The 21492-nt window shown below is 41.7% G+C and overlaps 1 protein-coding gene across 1 annotated transcript in view; it reads right to left on the bottom strand.

The window, feature by feature from the left end:
* Nucleotides 1-497: 497 nt before the first annotated feature.
* kiaa1549lb (KIAA1549-like b) overlaps nucleotides 498-21492 on the bottom strand; it is a 47729-nt gene continuing 26734 nt past the window's right edge. The window contains exons 9-22 of the mRNA XM_058387730.1: nucleotides 21125-21276; nucleotides 20057-20228; nucleotides 17663-17826; nucleotides 17431-17466; nucleotides 16048-16226; nucleotides 15651-15781; nucleotides 12231-12355; nucleotides 11075-11307; nucleotides 8681-8813; nucleotides 5436-5813; nucleotides 3933-4030; nucleotides 3662-3807; nucleotides 3033-3184; nucleotides 498-2212 (exon numbers count right to left, since the gene is read on the bottom strand). Of these exons, the coding sequence (XP_058243713.1) occupies nucleotides 1961-2212; nucleotides 3033-3184; nucleotides 3662-3807; nucleotides 3933-4030; nucleotides 5436-5813; nucleotides 8681-8813; nucleotides 11075-11307; nucleotides 12231-12355; nucleotides 15651-15781; nucleotides 16048-16226; nucleotides 17431-17466; nucleotides 17663-17826; nucleotides 20057-20228; nucleotides 21125-21276 (2351 nt within the window). The 3' untranslated portion in view covers nucleotides 498-1960. The remainder of the gene's footprint in view (nucleotides 2213-3032; nucleotides 3185-3661; nucleotides 3808-3932; nucleotides 4031-5435; nucleotides 5814-8680; nucleotides 8814-11074; nucleotides 11308-12230; nucleotides 12356-15650; nucleotides 15782-16047; nucleotides 16227-17430; nucleotides 17467-17662; nucleotides 17827-20056; nucleotides 20229-21124; nucleotides 21277-21492) is intronic.

Raw genomic sequence — 21492 nt, 5'->3', positions numbered from 1 at the left:
CAGCCACAGCAGTCAGAGGTTTCAGCATCTGTCCTGCTTTCACACCGCAGTCAGAGATTCAGTCCAGAATAAAGTCCAGAGATGACAGAAAGTTAAACCTCCTCATTTTCCTGTAACAGCTTGTTCTTCTCTTATTTCACAACTATCGACACTTACAGTGTGTCTGTATTAATAAAAGAACAATTCAAAACTTTAAAAATTGATAGTTTACATTTAAACATCGTCAAACGTCCAATAAAATATTTTGATTTTGCAACAGAAACTTTTAAAAAAACAGTCTACTTTACACAAATAGACACATAAATAAGGATAGATAGATAGATAGATAGATAGATAGATAGATAGATAGATAGATAGATAGATAGATAGATAGATAGATAGATAGATAGATAGATAGATAGATAGACTGTTTCAGAGTTAAGGGGTGTGCTAACTTTTGCACTCAGCTGTAGATAGATAGTTAGATTCATTCAGATCCATTCATCCATACATTCATCAGATTTTAAAAACAAATCCACGAAATCCATCCACAAGTTTATTTCTTCTTCCTGTGTAAAACTGCACAAATTCTCAGTCAATGCATGTATTTGAATGTAATTTAAGTAATTAAAAAAACAACTCTGTTTCATTTGGGCTCAGGGTTTAAAGTTACAGCAGTTCTGGTTCTGGTTCTGTTGCTGAAGCTCTTCAGAATTACTAATAAATAAAAGTACGGATAAATCCATGTTAATAGATCAATGAACAAAAATGAAAGAAAAATACAATTAAAAAATTGACACAGCTCTTAGAGAAGATTACTGTTTGGGACTGGACCCGGTAAATATTATTACACATCCATTTATGATTTATTTCCTGTTTCCAAATACAGAAAGTGTGACAAAATAATAAAAAGTGGTCAGAAAAGCACATAATATACACTATATTGCCAAAAGTATTGGAACACCCCTCCAGATCACTGAGTTCAGGTGTTGTTTTTCAGGGGTTGGGCTCCGCCCCTTAGTTCCAGTGAAAGGAACTCTTAATGCTTCAGCTTCATACCAAGACATTTTGGACAATTTCATGCTCTTTGTGGGAACAGTTTGGGGATGACCCCTTCCTGTTCCAACATGACTGCACACCAGTGACCAAAGCAAGGTCCATAAAGACATGGATGAGTGAGTTTGGTGTGGAGGAACTTGACTGTCCTGCACAGTGTCCTGACCTCAACCCCATAGAACACCTTTGGGATGAATTAGAGTGGAGACTGTGAGCCTGACCTTCTCGTCCAACATCAGTGCCTGACCTCACAAATGTGCTTCTAGAAGAACGGTCAAAAATTCCCATAAACACACTCCTAAACCTTGTGGAAAGCCTTCCCAGAAGAGTTGAAGCTGTTATAGCTGTAAAGGGCGGGACAACTCCATATTACATTCATGTACGTGGAAAGGCAGACGTCCCAAAACTTTTGGCAATACAGTGATTATAGTGATGTAAAAAACAGTGATATAGGATTATTGTGGTGTAAAAAAAAATAGGAAACTAATCAACTTCCTGATGGTATCAATAACTCCGCTTCATCACACCATGCCAATAATTTATTTATTTGGATCAGTGGAGTTTTTCATGGTGGATTCAGAAAAATGTGTGTGTGTGTGTGTGTGTGTTTTATAACCATCATCATTCATCATTCCTGTTTGTTCAGAATTTGAGTTAGATATGAAAGTAGCGATGGATTTGATATTGTCTTTTATCCAAAAGCTTTCTTTACTCGATGCTAAAATATAATGCCGGTGTAGGAAAGGAGACGAAGCTGTATAAACAGGCAGAATTTCATAAAACACATAATACACCTCGAAGCTCTTTTAAAGAATGGAAGTTTCCAGTAAAATTCAGGAGTCTGGCTGCAGCCAAAGAGTCAGCAAGAAGAGTGCTCCAGAGCTTGAGTGCAGTTCGTCCTCCGGTTCTACAGGAGGAGCGAGATCTAGACCTGGAACTCGAACATGTCCGCTTGCTTTCTGGCCAGCTTGGCCACCTCGTCGCGGATGGCCTGGACCAGAGCCGAAGTGGACAGCGTGATGGGGGTGATCACGTCCACGGCTTCAGCCGACAGAGGGAACGGCTGATCGGGTTCCGTCTGAGGGGGAGACACCGCCTGGCTGGGGTTCCACTGGAAAGCGCTTCCTCGAGGGTAACGCGGGTTCGGAAAAGCTTCAGCGTAACCTGGCAACGGAGCCTGAAACAGAAACCACTGCTTTAGACACAAATAAACAGTAAAAAATTTACGCATTGAAGGTTTCTCGCAAACATGACAATTTTTGTGTGTGTGTGTGTAATTAATTTAAACAAAAATAAAAAAGAGTGACTGGTGAGGGAACGACGAGGGTGAGGGTGTTTATAGCTGCTATAATCTAAGAAATTTAAAAAAAAAATTATTTATATTCCATTAAATGTGAGTATTAATGTACAAAATCTGTTATTTGCAATAAAATAATATTATATTTGGAAATTATTATTATTATTATTATTATTATTATTACTATTATTTGACAAGATATTTCATTGTCTGTACCGCTTATCCGATCTATACTCGGGTCACGGGGAGCCTGTGCCTATCTCAGGAGTCATCAGGCATCAAGGCAGGATACACCCTGGACGGAGTGCCAACCCATTGCAGGGCACACACACTCTCATTTATTATTATTATTATTATTATTATTATTACTTGATGAAAAATAAACACTAAAAACATTTTGTTAAAAAAAAATATGTAAAGCTTCTTAAAAAATGTATAAAAGTATATAACATTAACTCAGAGTAACGTATGAGTGTATGGTGACATAACTGCTCACAGTCTCAGTATTACCTCTCCGTATCATCCAGCAGTATTCTGGCATCATGTGAAATATAATAAAGTTATGAAATTATTTATGTGAGTGTCATGGAGGATTTCCATAACGCTCTGAGCAGCACAGTGACGATTACGACTCGGTTACGGCTCGGGACTGTTCCATGTGATGAGAGTGTAGGGGTGTGAAAGGTAGGGAGTCTCATACAGATTCGGTCCACGGTGAGGACACGTCCTCAGGCTCTGGGGGATACGACATCCAGGAGGGACTGTGATAGGACGAAGGAGGAGTGGAGATGAAGTATCCCGGGTAGCCTGGCCTGCTGGCTGGGATGGAGTACACAGCAGTCATCGGGTTTCCTGTCACACAACACACATTTTAACACATATTTCAACACAACACACATAGTATATATATAATTGTTATAGTTTTATATCTTGCTTTACATTTGAAATATGATGTGGCAGGTTTAAAGAAAAATAGTATGTATTAAAATTGATTATTTATTGTAAGTTATTTTTTTTAAAAAAAGAGAGAAAAATACCTGTTATTAGAAATGAAAGAGACTGATTAAGCATTCATAATAGTTTTTTTTCTTATTATTATATTTTTCTTTTTTCTTCATTCTTAATGGAAACAATTCTAGATTAATTTGTGTTAGAACTGTATCTTGGTAATAATAAACAGATGCTAAGGACATTTATGTCTATTTAATTTTAAATAGTTTAACGAAGCAGTTACTTTTTAAACACAAGTCTTTTTTTTAGTGAAAGCTTCCTGTAATAAATGAATAGAAAAGCATTAGAATTCAGAGCGGTGATGTATTCAACACACACCTGAGTGGTTGAGTGCAGGCTCAGTGGTGACGGGTGCGAGTGGCCCTCTGCTCATTGGCACATACGTGTTACTGTCCTGCTGACTGGACACATCCGGCACCGACGATTCGGAGCTGTGAGCTTTAGGGCCGAGATCCGAGGAAGACCTGAGGAAGAGGTAGAACATGTGCTGACTCTTATTCACCACTAGATGGCAGAGTAGCAACAGAAATCTTTAAGCTTCTACACGACAGTCTGGAGCTTAGCATGGATGATGACTTGATGCTCGTACCTCTGCAGTGAGCTCCTGGGTGCTGGGCCTGTTCTGGGAGGAACAGGAGGAGGAGGAGACACTGTGGCCATCTCCGGCAGCTGAGTGAACCTGAAGGTCTGAACAGTGCAGAGAGCATCAGAGCTACCAGACGTACAGATTACTAACACCACCTGCTCATTGTACCCGCCCTGTGTCTGGTGTGGGTTCTGATTAGATATGAGTCACCTGGGTATAAATGATACAAGCTTTTATAACAGGGATGAGTTTTAGTTGCAATGTAACACATTAATTTAACGAGATTTTGTTTTGTGTTACATAATGTGTGTAATGTGGAGGTGTCTGTGATGATGTAATGCATTAGCAATTCTTTTTATTATTTTTATTATTATTATTACAATGAAGAAGGTTAGAAGGTTATTTGTGACAATGTAATGTGTTAAGAATTTTCTGATGATGTATTAGGGGTTTTTTTGTGATGATGTAACACATTAGGGTAGTTTTAGTGACGATGTAATGCTTTAGGTGGATTTTTGGTGATGATATCTATTGGGAGTATTTGATGATGTAATAAGTTGAAAGGTTTTTTTTGTTATGATGTATTAGTTTTTTGGTGATGATGTAACACAGCAGAGTTTTTTGATGATGTAATCCATTAGGAGGTTTTGGGATGATGTATTAGGTGGAGCTTTAGATGTTTTGTAATACATTAGAAGGTGTTTTTTGTGATTATGTAGAGAGAGGTAGAGTTTTGGGATGATGTAATGGATGATGCAGTGCATTAGAAGGTGTTTTATGATGATGTAATGGATGAGAAGGTGTTTTGGGATGATGTAATGGATGAGAAGGTGTTTTGGGATGATGTAATGGATGAGAAGGTGTTTTGGGATGATGTAATGAATGATGTAATGGATGAGAAGGTGTTTTGGGATGATGTAATGAATGATGTAATGCATGAGAAGGTGTTTTGGGATGATGTAATGCATAAGAAGGTGTTTTGGGATGATGTAATGGATAAGAAGGTGTTTTGGGATGATGTAATGAATGATGTAATGGATGAGAAGGTGTTTTGGGATGATGTAATGAATGATGTAATGCATGAGAAGGTGTTTTGGGATGATGTAATGAATGATGTAATGCATGAGATGGTGTTTTGGGATGATGTAATGAATGATGTAATGCATGAGATGGTGTTTTGGGATGATGTAATGAATGATGTAATGCATGAGAAGGTGTTTTGGGATGATGTAATGAATGATGTAATGCATGAGATGGTGTTTAGGGATGATGTAATGCCTGAGAGCTCTTAGTTTTGAGGTAATGTATCAGTAGAGGTTTTGTTTATGATGTTTTGAACAGTGCAGAGTTTGAGCTACTGTATTAGGAAGGGTTATAAGGGTTTTGTTTATGATATAATGTGTATGCAGGGATTTGGGCAGGTTTTCATTTTTATGATGAGGCTGTAAAGTAAACTGGTTCTGCTGAGGCCTTGGGTAGCTGGGGAAGTGGGTTCTAAAAGCTTACCGGTTTGCCCAAGCTGCACTGATAGAGGTCCGGGCCATAGGCTGGTACCCATTGCAGTCCACCTTGGGCGTGGTTCATGGTGTCAGGCACGCTAGTTGGCCCCTCGGAGTAGGGAACAGAAGGGCCAGGGCTGTAAGGGCTAATGGCCTGGTGCTGTCGCTGGTACTGCTGCCTTCTGCTGGATGAGGTATGACCTGCAGAAGCCAGGCTGAAGGCTTCCTCTAAGAGTAGATGCATCTGCTGACGCACTTCATCTATAGAGGGCTGGGAGCTCAGCGTGGACGTCTCCGAGTGACCTTTGGCCTGCCGTCCATAGCCGTAGTGATGGCGAGCGGCCAAGCCATCCACATCGGTCTCCTCTATGATTTCAGGCTCCGTCTGAGAAACACAGAACATGTCAAGAGCAGATATTACATTATTACATGACACCACCAACATGCCTTCAAAATACACTATATTTCCAAAAGCTTTGGGACACCCCACCCCTCCACCCCACCCCTCATTGAATTCAGGCGTTGGGCTCGGCCCCTTAGTTCCAGTGAAAGGAACTCTTAATGCTTCAGCTTCATACCAAGACATTTTGGACAATTTCATGCTCCTAACTTTGTGGGAACAGTTTGGGGATGACCCCTTCCTGTTCCAACATGACTGCACACCAGTGACCAAAGCAAGGTCCATAAAGACATGGATGAGTGAGTTTGGTGTGGAGGAACTTGACTGGCCTGCACAGAGTCCTGACCTCAACCCCATAGAACACCTTTGGGATGAATTAGAGTGGAGACTGTGAGACAGACCTTCTCGTCCAACATCAGTGTCTGACCTCACAAATGTGCTTCTAGAGGAATGGTCAAAAATTCCCATAAACACACTCCTAAACCTTGTGGAAAGCCTTCCCAGAAGAGTTGAAGCTGTTATAGCTGCAAAGGGCGGGACAACTCCATATTACACTCATGTGCACGGAAAGGCAGACGTCCCAAAACTTTTGGCAACATAGTGTATTTATAGAATTATCAACTAAAGTGGAGGTTTTTATTCTCCTAGAATAGGAATTACATCTGGTTGTTAATGTGGTTTGAATAGAAACATCAACACCAAGACATGACAATATCCTCACAATAGCATAAACCCATAGCGCCATAGCACTGATGTTGATACAAAAAAGCAAAATAATCCAGTTTAAATCATCTGCAATCTGCAAAAAATAATCCTTATATTGCTGGGTTCACTATGTGTGTATAGATACCATGCACCCCTGCTGCTAGGAACATTCGTTATTAAATGTCTCTGTGTTTAAAATAACCACGAGTCCACACTGAGCTGCAGTTTGAGATCTGTGCATTTTGCTGCTCTTGCTTAAACAGCATTGAGAGACTGGTGTTTATTTATCACTGGCCTCGGCTCCGCCTCCTCTGATTAATAGCCGGGGCTGAGCTCGTAAACGCTGAGTTAGTGCAGTAATGAAAAACAAAGCTCATCTGCAGTCTACTGCAGGTGTGTGTGTGTGTGTGTGTGGTGGAATCTCTCTCTGCATTTGTCTGCCTCAGTCCACCATCTTTCTCCTTTCTTTCCTCCCTCTTTCTCATGTCACAGGAAACAGGGAGCACCACATGCCGGAGCTCGTAAATCAGCCGGTGCCTGACTCGAGGTTCTGCAGTAATCTCAGATGGATTCTCTGTCTGATCAGGAGATCCAGCTGCAGTGGCTTTTACTGGATATTGCACCAGTGACAAAAATATCACAAGGCTGACAAAAATTCCTGCTCAGAAGACAGCCATTGCTTTAAGAGCCGATTTAAGATAATACCGAAATAACTCCGAATTAAGACCTCAGTCGTTTCCTCAGACGTCAAGAACCTCATTTAATTCTATTTTTAAATGAAGAGTTTAAATTAATGATTTATCATTTTTTTCCAAATGTTTTGTCTCTCCAGCATTCAGTTATCATGGTAGCAGAATTTTGTTTTATGAAATATTAAGCACTTAATGTTTAATAATGAATAAATTAACCCAACTTCAAGAGGTACCAGTTTCCCCGACTACAAAAACACTCTCCAAGTCCATCTACAGTATCTACTATATCATTTACAGTGTCTTAGAAATGTCTTTTCCAAACTGACCTGTAGAGGGCGCTAATTGGAGAAAATGAATGTCAAGCAGAAAACAGTGTTGTTTGAACGGTCATGAAAACTTTGTAGATTTTTTCTCTGTTTATGTTTCTCTGGTTTGAACACTGGGCATTAAAATACATTTATAATACTTTATAAAGTAAGCACATTTATGTTAAATGAAGTGCATTAGCTAGCTAGCTACAGTAGTTAGCATGGATGGAGTAGGTCGTGATTGTGCAATCTGTTCCCATGGTTACGGAGCAAAATGTTTGTCCACTACATCATGATGCTCATTTTACACCAACACATGAAAACAAATATTCCACATACTCAATGTCCATCCATCCATTTTCTATACCCACTTTATTCCTAATTAGGGTCACGGGGATCTGCTGGCGCCGATCCCAGCACACATTGGGCGAAAGGCCATCACACGCCAGTCCATCACAGGGCCATACTCAATGTCTTCTTGTCTCATATCAGGTTTTTATTACAGCTGCTTACAGATGTTATGAAGATCCGAGAGCAAACTTGAGATGTATCGCTTGTTTATCTGCTTTTATTTTTTTCCAGTCTGTTGTATTAGAGACCTCTTCAGGATGTTTGTCTAAAAATGTTTAAGTAGCTTCGTGTCATATTGGAGTCTGGAGCAGATTTTCTCAGGGGCGTGGCTGAGAAGGTGGGTGTGGGTGAGGATGGGGGTGTGTCTTTCAGCTAGGGATTCTGATAGCGCTTGAACTAGGCTTATACAATTAATTATTTAACAGTTAATATCCTTCACAAAATATGAGCAGAAATGTAAATCTACCTCCATATCAATGACGATTATGTTCTGATTTGAGCATTTGGCATTTATTTTAACCCACAAAAGGTCACGTTTTCTCATTTTTTCATCACAGATCTTAAATCCTTTCTCCTTTACAAGATATCTTATAGCTTGAGTTGTAGAATGACGATCTCACTGAAATCCAGCAGCCTTTAAGAAGCAGCCTTTATTATTGTCACATATACATTACAGCACAGTGAAATCTTCAGATCAACCACTTGATGTAGAATGATGTATTCCGAAACATCAGCTCAAGTTACAAGAACCAAAGCCATCTAAAAGATTAGCCTAGTACAGATTAGCATTACTCACGTCGTAGCCGCTGTTGCGAATGCCTTTCCGGGGGCGTTCTCTCAACACCAGCAGATCCATCTCGGTTCCTCCGGGACTCGGACTGTTTAAAGATTGCCTGCTCCGATACTCTGGATATTTTACCTCAGAATGTCTGCAATTAATAAACATATGGAACTCAAGTTATTCACATCCTAGACTTTAACCCTTTTTTACCAGTACGCTGGTGTTCCAGTCTGCCAAAGGAATGGAAATGTTGGATTCTGGATCGAAGGTGTTGATTATTATTTTTATCACAGCAGCTCTAATAGACTTTAGATCTCATGTATGGACTGACATCAGGACATTCAGATTGTCAGGAAAAGTGAAACCTAACAAACACATGACTCCAGACTGAATGCTTTGGACGTTTTCCTCTTCTGACCATCTTGCAGTTCACTTCATTTCCCCTCCATGTACAAAACTGATTGAGTGCATCATCAGCATATGTGTGTTCTCAAAGCTTAAATCTGGCCATCACACCATTACACACTGCACACAAGCATGAAATTAGCCAAAGGTGGCTAAAAAAGGCTGTGTCACGTTGACAGTTGGATCAGATATCCTTCAGTGGCTGCAACCAGAGCCATTAGCTGACCCAGATGTCCTTGCATTGGTTAAAAAATTAAATACTGTCCTTGTGTCTGGGTTTAATGGTTGGATTACACTGGGCCTGGGGATAAACTCTTGGGCTTGGTGTATAATCATCAGTAATTGGCTGTAGTGAAAGAGAGACACTGCTGCTGTTGTCGTTTGTAGCTTGATAAGAGGATTTGCCGAAATTGGCCAAGACGATTTCAAACCTCTCAGCCATCCAGAGCCGCTGATTTAAGTCACATGCTTCATTCAAGAATTGACGGCTGTTTATTTGTAGGACCGGTCTGACTGGATCATAATGAACAAGACATACAATATATTGCCAAAAGTTTTGGGACGTCTGCCTTTACATGCATATGAATGTAATATGGAGTTGTCCCGCCCTTTGCAGCTATAACAGCTTCAACTCTTCTGGGAAGGCTTTCCACAAGGTTTAGGAGTGTGTTTATGGGAATTTTTGACCATTCCTCTAGAAGCGCGGCCATTTGTGAGGTCAGGCACTGATGTTGGACGAGAAGGTCTGGCTCGCAGTCTCCACTCTAATTCATCCCAAAGGTGTTCTATGGGGTTGAGGTCAGGACTCTGTGCAGGCCAGTCAAGTTCCTCCACACCAAACTCACTCATCCATGTCTTTATGGACCTTGCTTTGGTCAGTGGTGTGCAGTCATGTTGGAACAGGAAGGGGTCATCCCCAAACTGTTCCCACAAAGAGCATGAAATTGTCCAAAATGTCTTGGTATGAAGCTGAAGCATTAAGAGTTCCTTTCACTGGAACTAAGGGGCCGAGCCCAACCCCTGAATTCAATGATTTGGAGGCGTGTCCCAATACTTTTGGCAATATAGTGTAAGTATTTCTTGAAACCTGTAGCATCTGAGGAACATCTGAAGCATATGATTACTCTGAGGTGACGCTATACATTACATTAACTGTAGCATCGATTCACAGCTGAGATGAATCAACACTAGTCTGAGTTGATCAATTGAGGTGCTGATGCTAATTTCCCTCACAAACACCATATGAACATGAGGAGCATTTTGTAGACGCCCTTATCCAAAGCAACTTACATTCATCTCAGACACCTGAGTAGTTGAGGGTTTAGGGCCTTACTCAAGGGCTCAGGAGTTGCAGCTTGGTAGTCTTGAGATTTGACCTCATGGCCTCCTGATCATTGTCCAAAATCTTAACCACTAAGCTACAACTACCCTGCAAAAAAAACGCTTTAACAAGGCAGGGTGTCAAGTGCTTTTATTTATTTTTTATATTTTTTGTGATGCTTTCAGTTCAAGCACCAAAAATATGAGCAAATTATAGCACTCCAGTTCTGTAAAAGTCTGGTCTTATATATCCACAATGACGAACGAGAACAAGAAACAGGAAGTCATGTGACAAATTGGACCAATCACATTGTCAGTACAAGAAACAAACACGAACAAAATAGAACACAGCAAGTGTGTAAAAAACGTTAGATCTCTGATGACCGAGCAAGAGCTTACAGTGGTGAGAAGACATGAGGAAGAAACCTTGAGAAGAACAGGGAGAATGGAACCTCTTCAGGGTGGCACGTGGAGAAACGTCAGAAACAGAACTATCATTAAGAGCAGAGTCCTGGGATGAGCCCAGGGCCATGTTTATGATACCAACAGCAGCTTTTAGGTATAAATCTGCATGCTCCAGGTAAGACTTTTTAAGCAGAGGTGAGAGGTTTTTAACCACTAAAATAACACAGTATCATGAAAACTCCAAAAACAGAATGATGATATCTCGTATCACACACTAACCTTCTGCGAGACTTGACGTACGTTGAGCTCCGGTCGTCGTCGTACTCTGGCGTTCTGCTGGACGGCCGTGTCGCCGGGATGTGTTCGGCTTTTTCGCCCTCGTGTCTCTGAGCCTTGGAGCCGGCGGTGCCTTCAGCTGATGGGAAGTCGTAGTAACCTTTCCTCTTAGCTTTCAGCCTTAGCTTGTTCCTGTAATGCTCGATGTCCGACTTCTGCTTCAGAGCCAGATTCACCTGAGGAGAGACAGAGGAGGAGGTGGATTATCTGAAAGCGAAAAATAAAAAGAAATAAAAAAAGAAGAGCACTCAAGCCTTGATTTCCCATCGGTCAACTAATTATATACTCTCAAGGGAAAGGTCTCATGGAATTTTTTTAATGCTAATTTAAGTAAACGAGGCCAGGATAGGCATGCGTTTGGGGCTTTATTTCACTGCATGGGAGGCGCATCCAGTAAAACAACTATTACATGCACACACAAAAAAACACAGGACACAAGGCAGTTTGTTCATCTCGATAATTTGGTAAAAAGTCGTTCAGGTCAGAATTTGAAGAAGGTTTGTGATGCTTTTAGTTGCAGGTAAAGCTGACCTGGTTTCTTTCTGGTCATGCTGATCTCTGTTGGATGGAGGCGCTTTGCTATGCTAAAGATGATTGAGATTTTAAAAAGCAGCATTTTTGGAGCTCAGGAACTCATAATGTGTGTGTTTTGACCACAGACAGTAAAAGAACTATTGTGAGGCTCCTCTTTGAAGTTGACGCAATAAATTTGGTGACAATTGGTTAATATTTGTAGGAGGAGTGGAAAAGGTTTTGGACAAAATCCAAAATGTAATCATGTGGGAATTAATGTCATAGGGTGCATTAAACAGAAAGGCCTGGATTTTACAGTTTGCTGCAAAAGTTATGACCATAAACATATCTCCAAATGAGGTCCAAATTTGACCTCATGGTGGCGCTAGGGCGTTGACAGAACTTGAGGGTTGTGGTCAGAGCGCAGTGCCAGCCATGATGCAGCGCCCCTAGAGCAGGGTGGATTGGGAGCTTTGCTCAAGGGCCCAACAGTGGCAGCTTGGTGGTGCTGGGGCTTGAACCCCGATCTTCTGGTCAACAACCACTTGAGCTCTATTGGGTGCCAAAAATTTTAAAAATGGCGTACCTCGCCGTTCAGGGCGGCCGAATCTTGACTGCGATCTGAAGAAGCTGGTTGCGAGTGTGCCGGCGGTGCTGCTATGGGTTTTACAGAGATGAGCTGCAGAGATCCTGATGAGGTGTCATACGGATCTGCCAAAACAAACACACACACACACACACACAGCCTGAACTCACACCTTCTTATCTGTGGAAACATCAGCAGCTCTGAGCTCAGATCATTTCATCGAAACCAATCCCGAAATGAGGAACCTAGTTAGTAGGAATGGATTTGGGATGTTAGAGAACGTTTCACTTCACTGGGTTTAGGTTGTTTTCGTGTTCTGCTTCCATGATGAGTTTTATATTTATAAAGTTCAAACTGTACGTTTAATAGACAGCTTTCTGAAAATACACACAAAACTTGAGCTTTTCTACACGTGGTGTTTTATTGTTGGTTTAGGACACTAGGTAGGGTGCACAGTGTCATTAGGATACACCCTACATAGAGGAAAAGAGCAGATTTGGGACTCTGATACAAAATGGAGCTGAATTTCCGGCAAAAGGAAAACGTTCTTATAGCTAAACAATTCAAAACATTAAAATATACACCTATCAGCCATAACACTCTGAACAGTGACCGGTGAAGTGAACAAGACTGAGTATCTCCTCATCATGGCACCTGTTAGTGGGTGGGATATATTAGGCAGCAAGTCAACATTTTGTCCTCAAAGTTGATGTTAGAAGCAGGAAAAATGGACAAGCGTAAGGATTTGAGCGAGTTTGATGAAGGGCCAAATTGTGATGGCTAGACCACTGGATCAGAGCATCTCCAAAACTGCAGCTCTTGTGGGGTGTTCCTGGTCTGCAGTGGTCAGTATCTATCAAAAGTGGTCCAAGGAAGGAACAGTGGTGAACCGGAGACAGGGTCATGGGCGGTTCACCAGAGGCTCATTGATGCACGTGGGGAGCAATTAGAAGGCTGGCCCGACGAGCTACTGTTGCTCAAATTGCTGAAGAAGTTAATGCTGGTTCTGATCGAAAGGGGTCAGAATACACAGTGCAGGACGGGTCAGGGCTGTTTTGGGAAGCAAAAGGGGGGACCAACACAATATTAGGTCATAATGTTATGCCTGGTCAGTGTAATATAATTACAACATTGTGATGAATTTAATATGCATGACATAGTAGTGTGTGAAGAGGAATCACAGCATCTTAACAGGGTTCTAAAAGTATTGGCACCCTCACTGTATTATCTGTTGCAGTTCCTTATGCGAATGTTCAGTACAACGTTTGTCTTCACATCAATCTCTCATGACACATGAATTTATTCCCTCTCATTATTCACAGGAATTACGCGTCCTCTCTCCATCTACCTGGAAGGTCAAAGACGACAGTCGGGAAGCTGAAGCAGCATATGGCTGTGACGATGCGCTGTACACACTCCCTGCAATCCTAACGCAGCGTGAGGGAGAACTCTACATGACAGATAATTATGTGTGAAGGAAGCGTCTGTTTTTCTCAGAGAGAGTGTGTGCACAGAGATGTCTGTGTGTGTTTGTTATTCAAATCTCATAGATTATAGAGTTCTATAGGATGATTCTCATCCTGATTAGCGTCTGCTTGTTGCTATTTTGTTCAGACGATGAGGGGTGGAGCTAAGCATCAGAGAGTGTGAGATAATAATCGTCTGACACTGAGGGATTTTATAACATACAAATTATTATTATTATTATTATTATTATTATTATTATTATTATTATTAGCAGTCTTTGAAACATTCTGAATTTCTTTCAACATAGCTTTCTGGAAGATTGCTAAAGGTAGCTCTTGTGTCACTGTAATATATTTTAATTATTATAATAAAATTTCACAGAACAGAATATTTACGCTTCCAGTTTAACCCACACTTCACTTTCAAGGCACACCTTGTTTTTATCAAGTCATGAATAAACATCAAGGAGGATTCGGAACAAGTCTCGTTTTTTGTCTCGATTAATTTCATTTTTTATATTATTAAAACTTTTACACCGTTCTACAGCATTTACGAGAAAAATACAACTAAATTAAAGCAGCAAGTAGCGTTTTTGGAGCCCAAGTACTCATAATGTGTGTGTTTTGACCACACACAGTGACAGAACTATTGTGAGGCTTTCTCTGAAAATGTGATACATTTGGTGACAATTGGTCAATATTTGTAGGAGAAAAACGTTTTGGACAAAATCCAAGATGGTGGAAAATGTCATCATGTGGGAATTAACCTCATTAAACAGAGAAACCTGGATTTTACATTGTGGACACATGCTTCAAAAGTTATGACCATAAATGAATTTCCAATTGAGGCTCAAATTTGACCCGATGGTGGCGCTAGAGCGTTGACAGAACATGGCTTAAATTTGGTCAGAATGTTCCTCAGACCCTCCCAAATCAGTGCACCAAATTTCACAAGATTTTACCAAAAGAAGAAAAGAAGAAGGTAAGGAAAGAAAAGAAGAATCGACTACATAAAATACATAAAACATACTGAAAATTTTAAAGAATCTTTGAAAAAATTTAACAGCATTTACACTACCAGTCAAAAGTTTGTACACCCTTACTTATGGAGCATCATCATTTAATAATAATAATAATAATAATAATAATAATAATAATAATGAAGTTTGAAACTTATATATTTATAAAGTTATATATTTATATAAATATAGCCTGACCAGGCATAACATTATGACCACCTGCCTAATATTGTGTTGGTGCTGCCAAAACAGCCCTGACCCGTCCTGCACTGTGTTTTCTGACCCCTTTCTATCAGAACCAGCATTAACTTCTTCAGCAATTTGAGCAACAGTAGCTCATCTGTTGGATCGGATCACACGGTCCAGCCTTCGCTCCCCACGTGCATCAATCAGCCTTGACCGCCCATGACCCTGTCACCGGTTCACCACTGTTCCTTCCTTGGACCACCTTTGATAGATACTGACCACTGCAGACCGGGAACACCCCACAAGAGCTGCAGTTTTGGAGATGCTCTGATCCAGTGGCCATCACAATTTGGCCCTTCATCAAACTCGCTCAAATCCTTACACTTGTCCATTTTTCCTGCTTCTAACATCAACTTTGAGGACAAAATGTTGACTTGCTGCCTAATATATCCCACCCACTAACAGGTGCCATGATGAGGAGATACTCAGTCTTATTCACTTCATGGCACTGGTCATAATGTTATGGCTGATCAGTGTGTATGTGTTATATCGTGTGTCAAAAATACTGACAGGTAGTATACAGTTTGTGGAGTTTTATAAAATATTTGGAGTGAAATAATTACACCATTTCAAACAGAAAGCAGTTTGTACTTGGATGATGTGGATCGAAATTTGTTATATAAATTTGTTATATAAATGTGTGTGTGTGTGTGTGTGTTTGTGTGTGTGTGTTGCTCTCTCACTCTCACCCGTCCTCTTTTTACTTTCCTCCTTTATAAGATTTTGCTGTGTCGTGATTTTCTTCACCGTGGAGCCCCGTACTGAGACGGGCCTTGCCGACTCGACGCTGACCACAGAACCGTCCTCGCTCGGCAACCTGCTGCAGGAAACCATAGCAACAAGACGGCGGAGGTTCATGTGCGGGGATGTTTAAGTCTCTCTCTCAGTCTCTCTCTCTCTCTCTTTTTAACAAGTTTTTTTCATAATTTGTGATTTGTAAATCTTCACAGCCTCACTTTACCATTTTTTTTAACAAATAACAAACCTTTCAAATAAACAAAATCAGAGCTCAAGAAGTACGTCAGCATCATATTAGTGTCATATTAACTCACAGAGCAGTTATTCATATGTTCAAAATGTCCAAACCTTTTCCGGATTTCTCCGCTCAAGGTCTTCTTGGAGTTGGTGCCGTCAGGATGGATGACCTTTTCCATGGAAAGAGAGGCGTCTCGGATCGGCAGAGGAACCTGAGGAAGAGGAGCGCTGTCCTCATCGGCGCCGAGCTGACCCAAATGCTGCTTCGCATAGTCGAATCCCTGAACAGGCTGCACCAGAAACCAATCATCAGATGAGCAGAAATACGGCTGCAAGTCATGAGGGAGCAGCAGGAATATTTGGTCAAAAATTCCCATAAACACACTTCTAAACCTTGTGGAAAGCCTTCCCAGAAGAGTTGAAGCTGTTATAGCTGTAAAGGGCGGGACAACTCCATATTACATTCATGTGCAGGTAAAGTCAGACGTCCCAAAACTATTGGCAATATAGTGTAGATCACACACACACTAACACCTAAATATTTATTATTTCTCCAGTTCCTCTCATTGTGTCATCTAGAACCCTTCTCTAATTGTCATTAAAAATTTTATGTAGGTCCCTAAAATTGCTCTTCAGCATACACACATGCATCAGTGAGTCTTGACCGTCCATGACCCCGTCACTGGTTCACCACTGTTCCTTCCTTGGACCACATTTGATAGATACTGACCACTGCAAACCGGGAACACCCCACAAGAGCTGCAGTTTTGGAGATGCTCTGATCCAGTGGTCTAGCCATCACAATTTGGCCCTTTTGGTCAAACTCACTCAAATCCTTAAGCTTGTCCATTTTTCCTGCTTCTAACATCAACTTTGAGGACAAAATGTTGACTTGCTGCCTAATATATCCCACCCACTAACAGGTGCCATGATGAGGAGATACTCAGAGTTATTCACGTCACCTCACCTGGCACTGCTCAGAGTGTTATACCTGATCGGTGTTGAAAATGGGTTACATCAAGATAAAATGGGTCAAAACCAGAAAACTGGACGAGAAAAAAAGATCGAACCGTGTCGTTATATCGCAATGTGTCTTCATGATAAAGATGTATGAAAAAAACTTAAAGAATCTTAAACAAGTTTAGCTGTGTTTTATTTATTTATTTATTTGTTTATTTATTTATTTATTAATCTACTTTTGCCATCTTACAGAACTCGGTACCCTGCATAGCACAGCTGGCCTACTTTCACCAAAAAAAAAAAAAAACCTACAGAGAATTTCTGACCTTGTTCCCAATACATACTCCACTTATTTGGGTCTATGCACACGTACACACACACACACACACACACACACTTTCGGAGAGCATCAATCAGCATCGCCTTGTAAACTGTCTAAGAATAGAGCAAAAGTCATAAACCTAACTGGTGACTGAAGATGCACCTTAACACCAAGAAATGAACACGAGAGAATATGAAAGTTCTAGAAGGTACCTGGTGATAATAACTCATGTCTCTCCGGTATGTCGTCTGTACGGGAAAGAAGGGAGAAAAAAAGTTGTTATCTACACACACACACACACAGACACACACATATACACACACTCTCTCTCGCTCTAGTACTCAAGATGCTCCCGGAAAAGTAAAAAAACTCATTAATAATAATAATAATAATAATAATAATAATAATAATAATAATAATACCTCCACGCAGATTTCTCTTTACCTTAACACGTGGATTCAGGTTGCCAATTCCGTCGGTTTTAAAGTCGCTCTTGTTTTTGTGACAGAGAACAGCAGTGATGATGATGATGATGATGGTGACGATGCCGATCGGAGCCAGAACAGAAGCAATGATCCAGAGGTTGTTAGAAGGGCCCTTTACCACAGCTGTATGATAGGAGGAACCAAAAGAACTTACAGGAAACATATAATCTTTCTCTGATATCTGCTAGCATGAGCTCAGCTAATTGACTATCAAAGAAATTACTCAAACCACACCTACCACTACACACACCACAGACAATCGGACGACGCCCACTTCCCCCAAAAGACCCTCTGATGACACCTAGCCTTTCTGCACATCCGCTGACCCTGCCCACTTGATCTCTGAGACCACACCCACCTGTTCTTAAACTCACTCTGACCAAACCTACCCCTTCAAAAACTTCCTTTAACCACACCCATCTGCTCTCAGAGACACTTTGGTCACACCCACTTGCTCCTACAAAAACTCTGATCATTTATATTTACATACAAAAGACACACTAACTACACCCACCTGCTCTTACAGACACTCTGACCACACCCACCTGATCTTACATACACTCTTACCACACCCACATGTTACCACAGACACTCTGACCACACCCACCTGCTACTATAAACACTCTGACCAGACCCACCTGCTACTACAGACACTTTGAATACACCCACCTGCTCTTACTGACGCTCCGACCACACTCACATGTTACTACAGATACTCTGACCACACCCACATGTTACTACAGACACTCTGACCACACCCAACACTCACATGTTACTACAGATACTCTGACCACACCCACCTGCTCTTACAGACACAATGACTACACCCACCTGCTACTACAGACATTCTGACCAGACCTACCTGCTACTACAGACACTCTGACCACACCCACCTGCTACTATGAAATGAATGAAACAGCCTTTATTTGTCACATATACATTACAGCACAGTGAAATTCTTTCTTCGCATATCCCATCCTTGGAGGTTGGGGTCAGAGCGCAGGGTCAGCCATGATACGGCGCCCCTGGAGCAGAGAGGGTTAAGGGCCTTGCTCAAGGGCCCAACAGTGGCAACTTGGCAGTGCTGGGGCTTGTACTCCCGATCTTCCAGGCAATGACCCAGAGCCTTAACCACTTGAGCCACCACTGCCCCTACTACAGACACTTTGAACAAACCCACCTACTCTTACTGACACTCTGACCACACTCACATTACTACAGATACTCTGACCACACCCACAAGTTATTACAGACACTCTGACCACACCCACCTGCTACTACAGACACTCTGACCACACCCAGCTGCTACTACAGACACTCTGACCACACTCAGCTGATCTTACATACACTCTGACCACACTCACATGTTACCACAGACATTCTGACCACACCCACCTGCTACTACAGACACTCTGACCACACCCACCTGATCTTACATACACTCTGACCACACCCACCTGCTACCACAGACACTCTGGCTATGCCCACCTGTACTATAGATACTCTGGCTACACCTACCTATTTCCACAGATTCTCACAACATGGGAATCTGCTACTACAGACACTCTGACCACACCCACCTGCTACTACAGACACTATGACTACACCCACCTGCTACTACAGATACTCTGACCAGACCTACCTGCTACTACAGACACTCTGACCACACCCACCTGCTACTACAGACACTTTGAACAAACCCACCAACTCTTACTGACACTCTGACCACACTCACATTACTACAGACACTCTGACCACACCCACCTGCTCTTACAGACACTCTGACCACACCCACCTGTTAACACAGATACTCTGAACATGGCCATCTGCTATAGTAGACTTTCTGATCACACCCACCTGATGTTACATACATTCTGACCAAACCCACCTGCTACTACAGACACTCGGACACATCCCCCATCCCACTGATACTCAGACCCCTAGCAGAAGCTCTAAACACACCCACACATTTCCACACATGCTTTAAACACCTAGTCTCTAGTCTTGCACATTTCTGTACACGCCCTTCAACTATTGCAGATACTCTCACCATTCTGTAAATACTTCCTGCTCACATCCCAATCCTGCAAACACTTCTACTTCTAGATGAACTCCCTCATCCTTCCTCCCTCCTGTGGAGAACTGAAGTAGTTTATAGCACCTTATAATACAAGCATGTATGTGTTCATTGTGGGGGGAAACCCAATCAAATCCCTGTGTAGTTACACATATGAAAATGGAATAGTGTAGAAACACTCATTTTCATGACTAATCCCTAAGCTGGCACTTGTCTATCAGTAAGGCAGGTAGGAGGCAGAACCGATTCAAAGTAAGAACAGGAATATTAACAAACCGTCAGCTTGGAGCTGGACAAAATATCCCAGGGTCAGAGCCATGGTCTGAGAGTCCACAGTGTTCAGGATTTTAGCTGCAGTTGTTCCAGGAAGTGGTGTTCCATTCGACTGCACGTAATAGGTGAGTTCCACTGGGTTTTTGGGACCTACCAGTCGCCTCATGCCAACCATCTGAGATCAGAGAGAAAGCACAGAAAAAAAGATGATGTCTGAATATGAATACTGGGTCTCTAGCTAGAGTCTGCACAAGTACAAGAACCTGTACATTACTGTGGGTGCCGGATTAAAAGAACTGGAAATAGTTCTTCATGCTTTATGGTTGGCAAACAAGGCCAAAGCTTGGCAGTGCTGGAGCTTGAACCCCGATCTTCCAGTCACCGACCACTGCCCATGTTATCCTGTATATGTGGTCAAAACATCACAATCTTCATCTCTGGATCACCTCCTCGACCTTGGCTTATTCTTCGCAACTGATGGTCTCACTCTGAAGGTAATTATGGGGGGAGATTGCCAGGATTTATAGAACTAGGATGTTTCAAGCTTGCTCATGTTTGACTTGAACAGTGTCCACATCTCTGATCCATAGCACAGTCATAACAGGATCAGTGTTAGGAAAAGAGGCCTTGATGGATATGTTTTTTTTCTTCTACATGCTCCACTTGAGCAAAGTGGGTTGTGAAGACCTAAACCATTGACCCAAGATTTTGAAATCCTTGACCTGTTCAATTTGGAGTCCTTCAAAGCAAACATTGATCTGTAACCCATCATTGGCCAGGACTTGTTTGCACTGTCTACACTCTGTAGATGAACTCACTGATTACTTTCCAAGGTCAACCAGCCATATAGGTCATTCATTAGAATTACTGTAGTCCATCATGATCTAAGCTCACATTGCTCTGCAATGGACTAGCACCCATCATACTTAGTGGTGGTCCTATGGAAGTCCATTCTCAATGATGGAGAGTGTAGAGGGAGGTAAGTAACAGTGGCACTAGTGCCTTCATCACATAACTACACCTCATACCAAGTAACCTCCAAATCACATTACTCTTTAGATTTAGACTTACCTGAACAGTGTAGCTGCCCACCGTGGTGGCGCGTTTAAAGCGGGCACCCTGCTGATATGCTACCACAAAGAGCTCTGCCAAGCGTTGCTCCATCAGACTGGCGAAACTCTGGTACTGAGCCTCCAGAGACGAGTTCTCCACATCCTGAATCACTAAACCCAATCCGCAGCAAAGCATGGAAGAAAGGCAGAAGTTGTAGTAATTTACCTCCTGTGCTAACATTAATCCAATCACACTGCAGCAGACCTAGCTCAAGAAATATCGACCATCCTGACAGGCACAAGCATGCAAGGCAAAAGAAATACAATCTCTCTGATAAGGGCTTTCCCTTCTCCTGAAGGACACATGAATGTAAATATTTATACTCA

The sequence above is a fragment of the Hemibagrus wyckioides genome, linkage group LG04, assembly GCF_019097595.1.
Source record: "Hemibagrus wyckioides isolate EC202008001 linkage group LG04, SWU_Hwy_1.0, whole genome shotgun sequence".
NCBI lineage: Eukaryota > Metazoa > Chordata > Actinopteri > Siluriformes > Bagridae > Hemibagrus > Hemibagrus wyckioides.
The sequence above is the reverse complement of the archived record's forward strand: the minus strand, read 5'-3'. Positions and strand labels throughout refer to the sequence as shown.